This window comes from Echinops telfairi, unplaced genomic scaffold (genome assembly GCF_000313985.2).
Source record: "Echinops telfairi isolate 266 unplaced genomic scaffold, ASM31398v2 ScPeMD7_18;HRSCAF=68, whole genome shotgun sequence".
In the NCBI taxonomy this organism is placed as follows: Eukaryota; Metazoa; Chordata; class Mammalia; order Afrosoricida; family Tenrecidae; genus Echinops; species Echinops telfairi.
In genome coordinates this window covers 88,494,456-88,511,118 of record NW_022103915.1, presented here as the reverse complement: position 1 = coordinate 88,511,118, position 16,663 = coordinate 88,494,456, and the positions used below count along the sequence as shown (strand labels likewise).

Here is a 16,663-nt window from a genome sequence, read left to right as displayed (position 1 = left end):
GTGGAAACGATACTATTACTCGCTGTGGCATTGAATCCTGGATCTTCAAGGTGCATGGCGTACATCAGAGGCTGTCTCCGTGTGATCGGATGCAGAAAATCCACTGGGTGAACTGCACTGTACCTCACACACTTGCAACCTGAGGACTTAAGATGGAAAATACATGGTGTCTGAGGAAGCAGAAGACAGCTGTACCAAGATTGTTGAAGTGTCAGTGGGCAAACATAGTTTTGCTGCCTCAATGCCCTAAGTGCTGTATTAATATATGTATTATTATTGCAATCATGTGACTGACTTTCTCAGTGGATACTGCCGTAAAATTTCCCTGACAATTAACCTCAGTTGTTTGTGTAAATAGCATCCAGCCTCCAGCCTTGAAAGCATTGATTCAGTACAAGTGAATAATTCAGCTACTGAGATTTGGAGTTAGCTTCAATTGTTCCAATATCCCTCTCTGAACAGGGCTTTAAAAAATTAGCACCAGGGGCTAATCAAAGACAATATTAACAGAAGACAGTTACGCCCTAGGAGGATGCTTGATAAGACTTTCTACCATAAATTACCAAGAAGGTTTTGAAAGAGAGCCAGAGGCAGATTAAAAAATAAAACAACAACAACAAACCTCAAACCAGGCACGGGTTTGGGGCTTGCAATAATCCTAGCTCCAATTTAAGAATAATGGGTTCTTACATCCTGCCCCTGCTGGAGACTCGCCCTCAGGAAGAAAATACAGAAGAAATGTGAGTTAGTTACTTAATACTGCCAACCTGCCCGATAAACACATGTGGGGTTAATTGAAGGGCGGAGAGATAAATGGCTCTAGTTCTCAGGTCTCTTGCTTTGTGATGGTCAGACCAGGTTGCAGCTGCCTTAGCCAGGTCCCTGTCTAGCTGGCAAGGCTCACTTTCTGCAAGACATCCCTGCGGAGAAGCTGCATGGACCTACCCTGGTGCAGCACTGGGTGCTGGAGCAGCCGTGTGGAGACCCCTGCCAGCGCTGAGAAGCTTACACATTCACTGATTCAGCTTTCCTCCTGCAGTAGGTATCGTAGTGTGCATTTTGTGAGGTGGAGGAGGACTTTGTGGACTGGTGTTAGGACATATGGGTTAATGTTGGACTTGTGGGCTTGGGCAGCACTGGGTTGAGATGTTTTCTTGATGCACACTTATCCTTTATATAAAACTCTCTTATACATGAGTTTCTGTGGATTTGTTTCTCTAAAGTACCCAGACTAACACAATATGGAAGGCGTGGTAGAATGTGGTTAAGAAGTTAGATGGTCCCTGGCTTTCAGATAAAATAGTCTCTGGAGTCTTAACGGCTGGTTTCCAAATAAGCAGTCATGTAAGCAAGATGTCAACTAAATGCATATGGAAGAAGCACACCAACATCAGTGACTGAAGGATTGTAAATCATATAATCCAAAATTGAAGGAGGGACTAGTATCAGAGCTTAACTTGTGAGAATGTGGTTTGCAGAGGCTATGGATGACAGTGGAAGCTCAAGATACATTTGTAAGATCTACATAGGAAAAAAGCCTCAGGTGATTTCTCTCTCCCCATAATAGACGGATGGGAGGAAAGTGGTTATTAAACATAGTACACTGGAGAGGAGAGATGACTATGGAAGATCAAACGGATAAACCTAACTTGAATGGTCAAACACTTGTCAGTTGATCCCCTACTGATGCATGTTAGACCTGATCTGGTTTTCCACATTTTCTCTATTTTGTTTGCTCATATTGGGGTTTTTCTCAGATGTGTTCTGTCAATGGGGGTCACCCCCTAGGAATTGTGTAATGTTTTTCCGTTTTTCAATATATGAAGCACAGAATTGATGGACCTATAGAGATAGGGACAGTGGTGGTCATGGGGATCGTAAAAGGGAGCTGATTGATGTCAAGAAGTTCAGGAAAGAAAGGAATGTTTGAAATTAATTGTGGTATTGATTGTACAATGCTTCTTGATGTGATTGAACTATGGAATGATATATCTGTATTAACTCCCAATAAAATGGTTTAAAAGTATATATTATTTGCTAATCTTAGAAGATAAGAAACATTAATTCAAGACTCTTTCACCTTTAGAAATTAGAAAAGCAGAAGAAAATAAATAATAAAAATGGCAAATATTTTGAAATAGACAATCTATAAAGTAATTTTAGTGGAACCAAAGCTAGATGTTTGGAAAAAATGAATAAAATTGAACATGAAACCAGACCAAGCAAGAAAAAGATAAGAGTAGGTTACACTTATCAAGAATGAAAGATGTTATCTCACTTGACACTCTACATATATTAAGAATATAACTGTGAAATATGATATGTAAATTGTGCACATAATTTTGTGATTTAATGTTCTAATTCCTTGGCAGACCCAAACTGCCAATACTCACCCAAGAAACAGATAACCTGAATAGTCTTATGCTACTATATTTTCCTGTTAAGGAAATTCAATTACTGTTTTAAAATCTTCCAATAAAAAATTTTTGGATTCAGACGATGTGACTACCAAAGTCTATCAAACATTTAGGCACTAAATAACATCAACCATGGCCTATATCTTTCAGAAAATATGAACTTCCCAACTTATATGACACCAAAATTGCCCTCCTATAAAACTGTGCAATTGCATTACTAGCTAGCAAGACCACTGGCCAATATCCATGATGACCATAGGCCCCCAAATGCTCTACAAAATATAAGCAAATCAGATTTAGACATGCATTCAGAAGGAGAAATACAATGAAACCCAAGGGCTGTCTCCAAGAAATGTCAGATTTATTAAAAAACTATTAACCAATTAATAAACTAAAAAGGGAAACCACATTGTTATCTCAATATATGCAAAAAGCACTTGATAAAATTCAATTTCTAATCATAATAAAAATATCAGCACAAGGAATACTTAATTTAACTAAAAGTATCAATAAAAGCCTCCAGCTAACATGACAGTCAATGACTGCATACTGAATGCTTTTCCCTTGAAATTGAGAACAAGGAGGAGAGTTGGCTTTTCTTTTTCTGCACTACTTTCCTCAAGTTTGAATTCAAGATCACATTTGCTTAATAAATTATGCTGGGTTACCTTATGACTTCTATCATTTAAAGAATTTATTATCTGGGTAAGAGAAAAAATTTTAGGAAGTTCAAAATCATATATAGCCCTACTTTGTATTATCTGTATAATTTTAGATGAAAACAATTTGTCTGAGATTATGTGGTACAATTCAGCTTCACAGTATCATCCAACTTCTTATGGGGATAATGCAAGGGTTTACTAGCATATCTATAAAGCTGTTGTTACTAAAATCACTTTAAATCTCTTTTCTTAATATAATTTTCCTATTTTCTCTTTTTGCCAATTCAACATTTTTTTCTTACTTTTATTGCGGGCTCTTACATCTCTTATCATAATCCATGCATTCATCCAGTGTGTCAAGCACATTTGCACATATGCCGCCATCATCATTTTCAAAGCATTCTCTTCCCACTTGAGCCCCTGATATCAGCTCCCCATTTTTCCCCTCCTTCCCCCACCTACCCTCCCTCACAACCCCTTGATAAGTTATAGATTATTATTTTCATATCTTATATCATCCTCTGTCACCCCTCATCCACTTTTCTGTTATTTGTCCCCCTGGGAGGGGGTTATATATTGATCCTTATGATTGAATCTTCCTTTCTCCCTCCATCCTCCCCTAATCCTCCTGGTATCTCTACTCTCATTGTTCATCCTGAGGGGTTTATCTATCCTAGATTCTCTGTGTTGTGGGCTCTTATCTGTAGCAATGTGCATGTTTTGGTCTAATCCAATTTGTAAGGTAGAATTGAGGTCATGATAGTGGGGGAAGGATGTAAATACATATATAATGAGAATGGAATAGAACTATGTACTCATGTATATGCTAAGAATTTAGGTTGCAGATGTACATTGGGCCTCAACTCAAGTACTCCCTCAACACAGGAACACTTTGTTCTAACAATCCAGCATTCTGTGAAGCTCATCTTTCCAACACAATTGCTGAAGACAAGATGGGTGCATAAGCAAGTGTGGTGAAGAAAGCTGATGGTGCCTGGCTATCAAAACATATAAAATCTGGGATCTTAAAGGCTTGATGATAAACAAGCAGCCATCTAGATCAGAAGCAACAAAGCCCACATGGAAGAATCATACCAGCCTGTGTGATCATGAGGTGTCGATGGGATCAGGTATCAGGTATCTAAGACCCAGAACAAAGTCATACCAGCTGTGAATGGGGGTGGGCATGGAGCGGAGACCCAATGCCCATCTGTAGACAATTGGACATCCTCTCACAGAGGGGTCAGAGGCAAGAATCAGAATGCAGGATAGCACTGATGAAACACAAGTTTCCTCCTGTTTTCCTATTTTCTTCATGGTATATTATGGTTTTATCTTCATGCATTTTTGTCCATAATTTCTATATAGTCTATGTTCAAGTTGAATATTATTATGATAATAAACAGAGTAACAATTAAATGATTAAAACCAGAAGTTCTTACATTTTATTAAAAGAATTAGAATGTTATTTATTTATATTTTATTTCTTTTCATTCACATTTAGATGTGCCTGATTCCAGTTTTCATATTTTATTTTTCCTCCTATGTATGTAAAAACTGGACGAGGACTAAGGAAGATGAAAGAGGAATTGATACATTTGAGTTTATTCTGTTGGCAAAGATTATTGACTATAACATGGACTGCCAGAAGAATGAACAGATGTGCCTCAAAAGAAGTATAGCCGGAATGCACCTAAGAATTGAGGCTGGTGAGACCTAGCCTCACATACTTTGGACATGTTATCAGGAGGGAGCAGTCCCTGAAGAAAGACATTAGGCTTGGTAAAGCAAAGGGTTAGTGAAAAAATAGAAAGCTCCTCAACTAAATGAATTAGCACAATGGCTTCAAAAATAGACTCAAATGTGGCAATGGCTTTGATAATCGCATAGAACCAGGCAGTGTTTCATTGTGTCGTACACAAGGTATAGGGTATAGGAGCCCTAACATACTGGACAGCACCAAACAACCAAAAAATCCAAAGGAAATTCTTGGTCATAAAGCCCATTCTTTCTCTAAGTGACCCTATATAGGGTTACCAAGACCATAAAATTATATATATTTATGTATATGACGATAAATATTTATATTAGTAAACACTCTCATCTTTCTACTGCATAGAAGCTGGTGGGTTTGAACAGCGGACCTTGTGGTTAACAACTGTCTAATGAAAGTGCTACCAGGGCTCCTTAAAAACAACCCAAACCAAAATCAAAATCAAACCCACTGCCAATGAGTCAATTCCAATTTACAGTCAATTCCAATACATATACACACATTATATATATCATGTATAATGTGTGTATATGTATGTGTATACACACACACACACACACACACACACGCATGATTTCTGAAGTGTAAATCTTTCACAGGAGCAGGCAACCTCATCTTTCTCCCTCAAAGTAACTGGTAGGTTTGCACTGTCAAGCCGACAGTTAGCACCCCAATGCCCAACCCACAGTGCCACCAGGGCTCCTTAACAACAGCAAAAGTTCTTAAAGAGTAAAAGTTCAAAGAACTCTAGAAAATAACAGAAAGTCTCTTTGTCACAAGAAAATGATAAGCTTCTAATTTCTCTTTATTAACAGCTTCCCCATGTTTTTTACCCTGGGAAAACTAAAACCCCTATAGGCGATAATTCCCAAAGCCAAGTGAGCTCACGCTGGCAAGCCCAGATTTCTGCAGTATAACTTGGGCACTACTCTCTAGTGCTCTAATTAGCTGCTGCTTTTACTATTTTATACAGATGTTTGTGTGTGTCTGTGATGATCCTGAACTGGATGCAGTTACTTTTTAGGGAACATATCTGAATCTTTAATGACACTGTTCTCTTACAGCCATTGGCAAAACAGGTAGGCGAGAGGGATAAAAATAAAATCTATAGTAAGTGAATGAGCATAGGATTCTGTTTTAGGAATGATGAAGTCAAGGTTCTCTTGTCAGTGTGGTGGCAGCCTTCTCTGTGTCAGGATGACATTAGCACTATGGCTAGCCATCTAGTCAATTCTGACTCAGCTCTACACTAAAGGACCAAGTGGCACTGCCCCAGGGAGTTTCCGAGTCTGTAATCTTTACAGGGGGAGATAGTTTTCGTTTCTTCTGCAGTGTAGCTGGTAGATTCAAACTACTCAATTTGTGGATAACAGACCAATTCACAACCCACTGGAGAAGGAAAATGGAATGGTAACCAGGAACTGTGAAGGAGAGCCATTGTAGGGACAGGTAGGGAGATGGACAGAGAACGCGAACATTTCAGCACTCAAGAATGAGCTATCTTATCCCTGCTTATCTTCCTGTCCAAGTTTTCCCAACTGTTTAGCCCCATTTTGTGGGTCCCAAGTGCCTTGCTATCTACTCTGTTCTGTCAGTCGGGCCAACTGGTGGGCCTTTTCAAAGTTTAGAAACTTTTACTCTCTTTTTTTGTTCTGTTCTTCTTCTTTACCTGAAATCCACTTCCTAACTCCAATCATCCTCAGGGCCAGAGTCCTTTCTGAACAATTTCCATATAGAGTAGCTCCTAAGGTCAGGAACAAACCTGCCTTGGCCATCTTTCACATTTCCTTTCCCCTACAAAATCGTGTCTATGTTATTAGTAATCTGCATGTTTCACAACTAACGCAAAAACACTGACCTTACCTGTTTTTCATATTTTCCTATCTGCTTGAAATTGGTTATTTACACCTCATGTCTGTATATTGAAACATTCTCCATATCTTCATGCTGTCTGCAGCTGCCAATTACTACTCTACCTTCTCTCACTGGGTGTATTCACTTATTTTACATCCATCACACAGTGGTAGGTATATACTAGCATGTACATACATGTTGGATAAGAATCGACTTTGTACAACTTTGGCCTTTCTTGACATCTCAAATTTAATAAGCAAATGCATTTTAATGAACTAATGCATAAATGAGCATGTAACAATGGTATTGGTTAAAACTGTGTCTGAGATTTTGGTCTTGAGTCAGCATCTGACTTAACGATGTGCACACTCTTCTTATGCACAATTAAAGTGGGGACTGAAATGAAAGAATTTGATGTGCCTTGCACACAAAAAAATCATCTGCTTTTTCCTGGGTAACAGTTTTGGCCACTTTCTTGGTAGGTTAACATATTTAGCTGGGAACATCCTTTGATGCTCGCTTGAATCACCACCGCCTTGGCTTCCCTCTCTTCTCTTTAACACCCCCACCGAGTAGCAAGTAAAATTGGAGGTGGTCAGGAAAGACCAAATTTAATTTTAAAAAAAAGAAAAAATTTTAGGTTTGAATTGTGAGGATTATAGTTTTGGAAGGAATGGATCCTTGTCAGAGAATAAGACTCCTTATATCCTTAAGACATTTGCTAACTGATACATCCAAAAGCAAAACTTATTCTTTAGTAAACATACGTGAGCTACTGGATGCAAATATAGATGTGAAAGTTTTATCATGAAAGGGGTCTAGTTTTACCTCAGGATAATGAACAAATCAGAATTTGAGGGATTTTGTTTGACAGTCACTCATATATAAAGACCCCAATATCTGGGGATAGGTAAAAAGGTATTGATTACAAAAAGTCACAGAAACCTTTATAAGCAAAAATATCAAAATGTACAGTGATTGCTTCTGCACATACTCTAGTTGTACACACTTCAGAAGTGGTCTTTCCATTTATCTTTACTTGCCTAAAGACTTTAAGACAGATAGGTGAGCTCCGGTTATGGTTACTATTTTTGAATTCCAGCGATCTAATCTTGATAGATTTTCTTGAAGGATACTGGATGTCCAGGGACTTATCGGGAAGAAGTGTTAAGAAAATATAGACGCGCTGGTGATAAAAAAAGCCAGGAAAATGTGCATTAAAATTGTCTTCCATCATGACAGTGTGTCTGTTCATTCTTCGAGGATAGCAAGGCCGGTCCTAAGTGAGGGCATTTGGGACCCCTGGGCTGTATACCCTCCCGCCCTGGCATTCTCCTTTCAGACTTCTTTTGTTTCCCAAGCTCTGTGAATACTTGAAAGGAACACAATCGGAGCACTCTGAGAATGCCAGCTCTGACAACTAAACATGGTGCGTGGCAGAGCACAGGGGGAATTGTGGACGGATCAGAGGAGTGGAAACAATACTGGCAGAGGCGCCTAGACCTAGGTGGAGGATATGTTGTGAAGCAGCAACTTCACATTTTGAGATTTTTGATTTATAATTATTTCTGCGACCTTGTAGCAATACCTTTGATGTACCCTCATATAACAAAGCCTGTTTATTGTACCATACTATGTGTTTGATACTGTTAGGTGTATTTGCATATATTATAGCATTTATTTCTCATAAACTGCAGGAGGAGGCATTTTTAGCTCCACTTTAGAAATGAGGAAATTGAAGCTCAGAGGAGTCAAATAATAACATTATGTTCACATAGAAAATGAGTGGTCAAGCCTGGATTAAAAAAAAAAAAAGCCTGGCTGAACACAGCTCAAGCTATTTATTGTTCTTTTATAATGGGGGAAAGGCAATCTGTGAATTTCTGTATTTTTAGAATTGAAGCAGAAGAAGTAAAATCTTGGACAAACTTTCTGGACTTTCAAATGGGATCATATTGCTGTGCAATAAATTCACTCTGAAGAAGAGCCACAGATGTTTGGAAATTCTGCACTGTGACCCTCCATTGCAGAAGCTGGCTGGACAGAGATTTTTCTGGGATGGTAAAACACACAGAAAGCACATTTTAGGGAGAATCTTCTTGGGCCTGTAGTTTATTGTTCTGTATAAACCTTTCTACAGCTTAGTATATAGTAGCCTCTGCAAGTCCTAATAACAGTTATCATTTTTTTGCAGTGAATTACATGTATACTTGTATTATTGTTCAGTAATTATCCTTCCATTCATTACTAAGTGTGATTTCACAGAAACTCTGTGGGCCTGACAGGGCAGGTTACAGGAGCAACAGCCTTTTTTCTTCCTTAAGTGCAACCCAATGTTAATGTCAGGAGCAGCCCATTTTGTTAAAGGTGAGAGATTGACTTACGTTCGCTATAACTTACCTTAAACGTGAGCTACCACATTTCTTACGACTTGGAATTTGTTCAGCTCTTTCTCTTTCCAAACCCTGATGTATCTATTTTATCTTATCCTTGCATATATTTTCGCCTTTCCCATATTTTGAATCATTGTTATTCTTCTTTTGCTTTCTTTCATTTTTTTTCACCTTCTTCCTCTAATTTTGTTCCACACATAACAGGGAATTAAGTTGACTCTAGATGTAGATTTGGAGGGCAAATTTTCTCTAATGCCCAGCAAGAACTAGGTGTAAAACCTGAGATATCTTCTCACTGGAAGATAATTAATCAGGACTCATATAAATGATTGCAGGAGCTCTGGTGATATAGGGATTGTGTATTGGGCTGTGATCTGAATGGTCAGCATTTGAAATCACCAGCCTCACTGTGGGAGAAAGACTAGGCTATCTCTGGTAAAGAGTTATAGTGGCAGTCCTACCCTGTCCTTAATGGTCTCTGGGTCAGCATTGATGCGATGGCAGTGAATTTGAATTTGTATTATAAATTATATGAGAATTTTCTTTTATGCAGGTACAGCCTATTGTAAAAGCTAATGATAGAGAAGAGGATCAGCTGCCATAAAGATCTTTAACGGGGAGGTAGAGCATTACAATGGATTGGTGTTAACCTAACCTCTCAACCACAAACGCTCTATTGACTTTCTATATGAATGAGGGGGTACCCAAAACAACCTGGATATTTTTCAAAGCTCTATATTTAATTTTTTTTACAAAACAACCTTATCACCTTCAAAGTACTCTCCATTACACTTAATATATTTGTCAAATCTGCGATTCCATTCTTGGAAACATTTTTCAGACTCATCTGTTTGGAAGGCTGACAGCACCTCTCTCATTTTTTTCTCACCTCTGCTAAGTCATTAAGTCGCTGTCCTTTAGTTGCACAGGGCGAGGTCAGGTGATTAAGGTATGAGAAGTATGCCCCAAACTGGTGCACTGAGATGGCTGTGTGATCAGGCGCAGTGTTGCGATGGCAAAACCAGTTCCCCATCTGCCACAGGCATTTTTGTTGCACACTGTTATGCAATCTTTTCAGAGCCTCTAAATAGAAAGCTTGATTCACCGTCTGACCTGGTGAAAGGAACTCCAAATGCACTATCCCCCTCACATAAACAAAACAAAACAAATGAGCATCAGTATTTTGGGGCGGAGGGTACTCCTTAGTACATGGATATAATATGGGATCTATACACATGAATACTTGCTAATTGATAGTACATGATCTCTCCATGTTTTATAGTTCCAGTCATTTTCTCTATATTGCATATTTCTCCTTCTTTCCTTCCTATTCTGTTCTCACTAATTTCTATAATGACAGATCAATATCTATGACCTTTGCATAACTCTCCCTACATATATTCTACTTTCAAAATTGTTTAGCAATTTCCCCCAAATACTCAGCTAATATTTGTCTTACTATTTATTTGGTATGTATTGTGAACTACTTTATATTGCACTTTCTATGTGTGTAATTCATGTTTTTCCAACTATTTTCTTGAGTTTCTTTCTTTCTTTTTTTTACTAATGAGAGAGAAAAAAACAATAATATGAAGAATTTCCAGTAAAAGCTATTAGAGGATTTTAGTTGCCCGTTAGAGAAATAAATTTCAGAAATACTAAAAACCAAACCAAACTCACTGCCATGGAGTCGATGATGATTCGTAGTGACCCCTGTGGGGTTTTGACGCTGTTTGCAAGAGTGGAAAACCCAATTGCCTCCCAAGCAGATCGCAGCCCAAAGCATAACCAATACTCCACCAGGGGTCCAGAGAAATGTTAAAGGATAAACTTATTAGAAACACCATCTTGAGTTTTTCTTCTCATAATTGTAGTGACCAATTGTATTTTGAAGAAATTATGGTGAGTACATATATTGTGTAGGCAATGAATGCTTTCCCAAATATAATTAATTATTGTGCTCATAAAGCAATTTTAATTCGGTTCATTTTTATGCAATGTTTAAATATTGTTATGCCATTTATGTTGTGTTGTATAATGTACATACGTTATGTAACTTATTATTAGTATGCACACTCTATAGATGTTTATGATTTGTTTGGTTTTAACCAGGAAAAGAAATCACAATTTTGAGTTTTGAAATTTGCTTGTTTTATCTGATTATTTTCTTTAGATTGTTTCAATATAGAATAAGAATCAATAGACTTGGGTTGTGGTCCTTAATTCTATCAATTGTGTGACTATGAGAAGCATTGCTTACTTTCATGGCTCTCCTGCTCTTTTGGATCTGAATAATGGCCAACCTGGACAAAATGCGTCTTAAATGATTCTGTGCCTTGCGGACAGTAATTCCCATGACCCTTTCTTGATCCCCATCCTACGATTCCTGTCCTCCTCCTAGTGCTTCCACTCTTTCTTATGTATCTTCATCCCATCAATGATTTTCCATGATGATCTCAATTTCCCAGTGAACAACATATGTGCCTGTTCTAGATTCTCATTTTAGCCCCCAAGGGTTTTGTAGCAACTTGAAACCATGGATTTATGGCTCAGCATGTGATGGTATAATCACTCAGGTTGGGTGAATACATACAGATTCATGCCAGTGGTGGTGACTCTGAATTGGGGTCAGGATAAGTGAGAGCCCCTGTGAGTTTTGCGGATGAACCAAAAACTTAATTGGATGGCGTTTTGTGACAGGATATATGAAGCTGTGGTTACAAATATGAAAGAAGACAGTATACCTGTTTGACCACAGCCCAATAACTCCTAAAATCATGAATCTTAATTGTTTTCAGGAACTACTCTGCTGTAGATCAAAGAGTATGGTGGGTATATGGATACTGATAAATATAACTTTGTTCCTTGATCACCTCCCACTCCATACATAAACATGATATTTATTAAAGGACTAAATCTCCAGTGTCACATTCTGTATTTTAAAGCTTAAAAAATGAAGAAGAAAAGTCCTATGCCTTATTATATGCTCCTTATTAATGCTGCACATCCACATCCCTCTTACTTTATACTCATGAGGTAAAAGAATGGAATTACAAATTTCCTTGAAGATAGAATATTTCAGTGGATTTCAGTTGAATAAGCACGGTAATGCCACATAACAGAATGGGCCATGATACAGGAAGAATTGAATACTTTAAAAGATGGAAGATACCAATTAACATGAAAAGTAATAGCAAGAGGAGGCTGAGACGCTGATGAATTAAAATTTAACATTTCAATTAAGTTCAATGCTGGTCCTCAAAACTTCACATGTATGGATAGTCAGAAGCTGTTTTCACAGATAATTTATATACTCTATGGCCACTGAGACATGTACCTTAATAGCAAAGCTGTTAAAATCTCCCCAATTATATTTATTACGTGTTGCCCGTTAGTGTGAAAGACTAGATGGTATAGGTTCCCATGAAAGCATTACTAGATATTGAGGCAAGTTTAGAGCTTTGTAAGTATAAAGCGTTGTGAATGAATATGATACAGTTGTGAATGTGATGGGAAAATATATTTTTAATTTCATTAGGGGCTCACACAACTCTTATCACAATCAATACATCCATCCATTGTGTCAAGCACATTTGTACATTTGTTGCCATCATCATTAGAAAGCATTTTCTTTCTACTTGAGCCTGGTATCACCTCCTCATTTTTCCCCTCTCTCCCCACTCCCTCCTCCCTCATAAACCCTTGATGATTTATAAATTATTATTATTTTGTCATATATTATAATACTTTTATATAAGTCTCTACACTTCCCCTGTTGAGGGCTCTATTTTACAAAGTGTTGCTATGAGTTGGAATTCATTTGGTGGCACCAAATAACAATAACAGATTCGGTCTTAGTCTACACCCTATTTAACTTAATCATACATCTCAGGCTACTATTCAATTAGCAATTCATCTGTTAATGTTTTACCTTCATCCATGCTTTTTGTCAGAGAGATATGAAAGTAAAAAGTAGAGCGTGAAAGAGAATGTATGAGAATACACATAAAAGCAAAATGGAATAGGTTGGAAATGTGGACTAGTCAACACCAGAGGCTATTTAAATCATTGGTGCATGCCAAAGATATACATCAATATATTTTTCTTGTCCAATTATCTGGTGGTTCTATGGTTAAGTATTTCACTACTAAAGGAAAGACTGGGAATTTGAAAGAATAAACTATTCTCTAGGAAAAAGTTTTGACAATCCATTTCTGGAAAGATTTGCTACCTTGCAAACCCTATAGGGCAGTTCTACGCCATCCTTTATGGTTGCTGTGAATTGGAATAGACTCAGTAGCAATGGAAAACTTCTGTTAGGGCTTCCTTGTTGCTTTGTGCTTGACTACTAACATCTAGGTTGGTAGTTTGAACTGACACAGTGTAGCTGTGATGGAAAGAACTATCCATCTTCTTCATAAAGATTGCAGCCAAGCAAACCTCCAGAGCAGGTCTGCTCTATAGCATATGAGGTAGAATTCATTTGATGGCAATGTTTTGTATTTTATTTTAATTTTCTGTTAAGTTAAAGAACTGAATCATTATGTACTTTTGGTTCATAGCAAGGACACTGAAACACAAATGATTTTAAGATATATTATTATCATAATCAAAATTTCCTCCTTATTTTCATAGTTCTCATAGTTTCAGTGGCAGCCCTGTTGGCTGGATCAATGGATGGAGGGAATCACTCTCTGGTGTCTGAGTTTGTGTTTCTGGGACTCATCAACTCTTGGGAGATCCAGCTCCTCCTCCTTGTGTTCTCCTCTGTGCTCTACGTGGCAAGCATGGCTGGAAACATCCTCATTGTGTTTTCTGTGACCACCGATCCTCACTTACATTCCCCCATGTACTTCCTGCTGGCTGGTCTTTCCGTCATTGACATGGGAGCCTGCTCTGTCACCTCACCCAAGATGATATATGACCTTTTAAGAAAGCACAAAGTCATCTCCTTTGGAGGGTGCATCACTCAAATCTTCTTCATCCATGTCATAGGCGGTGTGGAGATGGTGCTGCTCATCGCCATGGCCTTTGACAGATATGTGGCCATTTGTAAGCCTCTCCATTATCAGACTATTATGAGCCCAAGAATGTGCATGATTTTTCTTGCTGCTGCTTGGGCTCTTGGTCTCAGTCACTCACTGTTCCAACTGGCATTCATCATTAATTTACCCTTCTGTGGTCCTAATGTACTAGACAGTTTTTACTGTGACCTACCCAGGCTCCTCCGACTCGCCTGTAGAGATACCTACAGACTACAGTTCATGGTCACTGTCAACAGTGGGTTTATCTGTGTTGGTTCTTTCTTCATACTTGCCATCTCCTATGTCTTCATCTTGTTTACTGTTTGGAAACATTCCTCAGGTGGTTCATCCAAGGCCGTCTCCACCCTGTCAGCTCACATCACTGTTGTTATTTTGTTTTTTGGGCCAACCATGTTTGTCTATACGTGGCCACACCCCAATTCCCAGATGGACAAATTTCTAGCTCTATTTGATGCTGTACTCACTCCTTTTTTAAACCCAGTCATCTACACTTTCAGGAATAAAGAAATGAAGGCAGCAATGAAAAGAGTATGCAAACAGCTCATAATGTACTGGAAGATCTCATAAATTATGTGATAAAATCTTCTCATTCACCACAGGCTAGCTTTAGGCTTTCTTCTTTGATATTTTGGACTTGAGTTTTGAGGCAATATTGATTTGACTGTCAGCAGATTAGTCATAAAATTTTAAATCCGTTAACATGCAAATTTTTTGTGAAGAGCAAGTCTCATGAAAACAGTATATCTTTATATTTATGTAAATCCTGTTTAATCCCTTTCAGCAATACTTTAGAGTGAATGGGTCTTATAGTTCTTTTTTGAGATGGATTTATGTATTTAATAGTTTAGAGATTATTTTAAATGGAATTTTTTAATGTAATGGGGCTTTAAAAAGTTTGTAGAAAAAAAGATTAAAATTTCATATCATGCTCCCATAACATTTTGGAGGCCCTGCCCAAAGAAATTCTTATTTTTGTAACTGTATGCTGTAATATTGAAACAGTTATTAGTTTTAACATTTTTATAGGTTATATATGATTTTAATAGATGATCATATATTTTGTAAATAAAAATATTTTTACCTTTCAAATTCCAACAGAGATTAATATTATTCACCTTTATTGTCTTATTGCCCTTGTTGCGTGCTCCAGAAGGGTGTCTCTGTTTACTTTGGAAACATCATTATCATTTTAGGTTAGAGAACATTATTAATCAGTAATTCTATTTGTAGTATCACTACTATAGTAAATAGTGTAGAATTTAAAGCACTATTGAAAAAAGAAATTACACAACTACCGGACAGCTTCAGACCACAATACATGGATTATTGACTTGTACAGATTAAACTCTTAGGTACTGGACATTACTTACATAAACAATGGAGGTTTGTGATAGGGCAAAACTTTCAATAAAACTCATTTACAGTGGCAGAACCATGCCTACCAGACTAATACAAATCATAAGAAAGCAAGGAAGACATTACAATAGTAAATATATGGTGGGCCCAGGCCACCATTCATTGGGCACCCACCAAGCAATAAATCTGAACTAAAGTTTAAGGACTACCAAATCCATGTCCTTGAAATAGCAGTGATCTGCAGTTTCTCACACTAGGGCATTTCAGCTTTATGTCCAAGGGGCTATGCCAGTTCCTTTCAATCTACTATAGGTGAATTTGAGGTAAATCAGAGAGATTCATGTTAAACCCATAATTAAGGCCCAGGAACAATCAGATACTGGGCAGGGTTGAAGCACAGTGACAAGTGGGGAGAATAGAAGGTCAACAGTTACCTGCTCACTATGATGTAAGTTTGTGTACACTTCTTCATTCCCAGCAAACTGGCCTGTGTAGACACTTACAAACGAGAGTTCATGGTCACAGCCAACAGTGGATTCATTTCTCTGGGATCGTTCTTCATACTGATCATCTCCTATATTTTTATTCTGATCACAGTTTGGAAACACTCCTCAAGTGGTTCATCCAAGGCTCTGTCCACTTTATCAACTCACATCATGGTGGTGATTTTGTTCTTTGGCCCTTGCATCTTTGTTTAAACCTGGCCTCAAGCTACATCACACGTAGATATCACATCTTGCCATTTTTGGTGTAGTTCTCACTCCTTTCCTAAGTTCAGTAATCTTCACATTCAGAAACAAAGACATGAAGATGGCAGTGAGGAGAATATGCAGTCAACTCTTTGTTTACTGAAGGATTTCTTAAATGGTAAAAGTATTGCAAAATTTCCCTTCTATCTTGGTGTAACATTAAATCTATATACTTTCAAAAGGAGAAGCTTCTATATATTAATTCTATTTAGGTGCTCCCAGTTAACATTCCTCTTGAAAAGCCTTAATGAAGATTTTGTGTTGCTTGTTTACTGTTGACTGAAGCATGTAGTGGGATAGAACACATCTCCTGTAGAAATGTAATTTTTTTTAAAATCTCTGAACACATTGGTTTGGTGAATTACCATAGTCCACGCCTCAAAATTGTATCTTTTCTCTAACAGAGTAGGCTA

General features: G+C 37.7%; 1 protein-coding gene across 1 annotated transcript; it reads left to right on the top strand.

Moving 5' to 3' along the window:
* Positions 1-13,710: 13,710 nt before the first annotated feature.
* On the top strand, positions 13,711-14,712 carry LOC101646209 (olfactory receptor 4F3/4F16/4F29). Its single transcript, XM_004698422.3, has one exon. It carries the CDS (start codon positions 13,774-13,776, stop codon positions 14,710-14,712), a length of 939 nt encoding a protein of 312 aa, XP_004698479.1. The 5' UTR covers positions 13,711-13,773.
* Positions 14,713-16,663: the final 1,951 nt, after the last annotated feature.

Coding starts and splice junctions, on each gene's coding strand:
- LOC101646209 (XM_004698422.3), top strand. CDS start 13,774: ATGGATGGAGGGAATCACTCTCTGGTGTCTGAGTTTGTGTTTCTGGGA.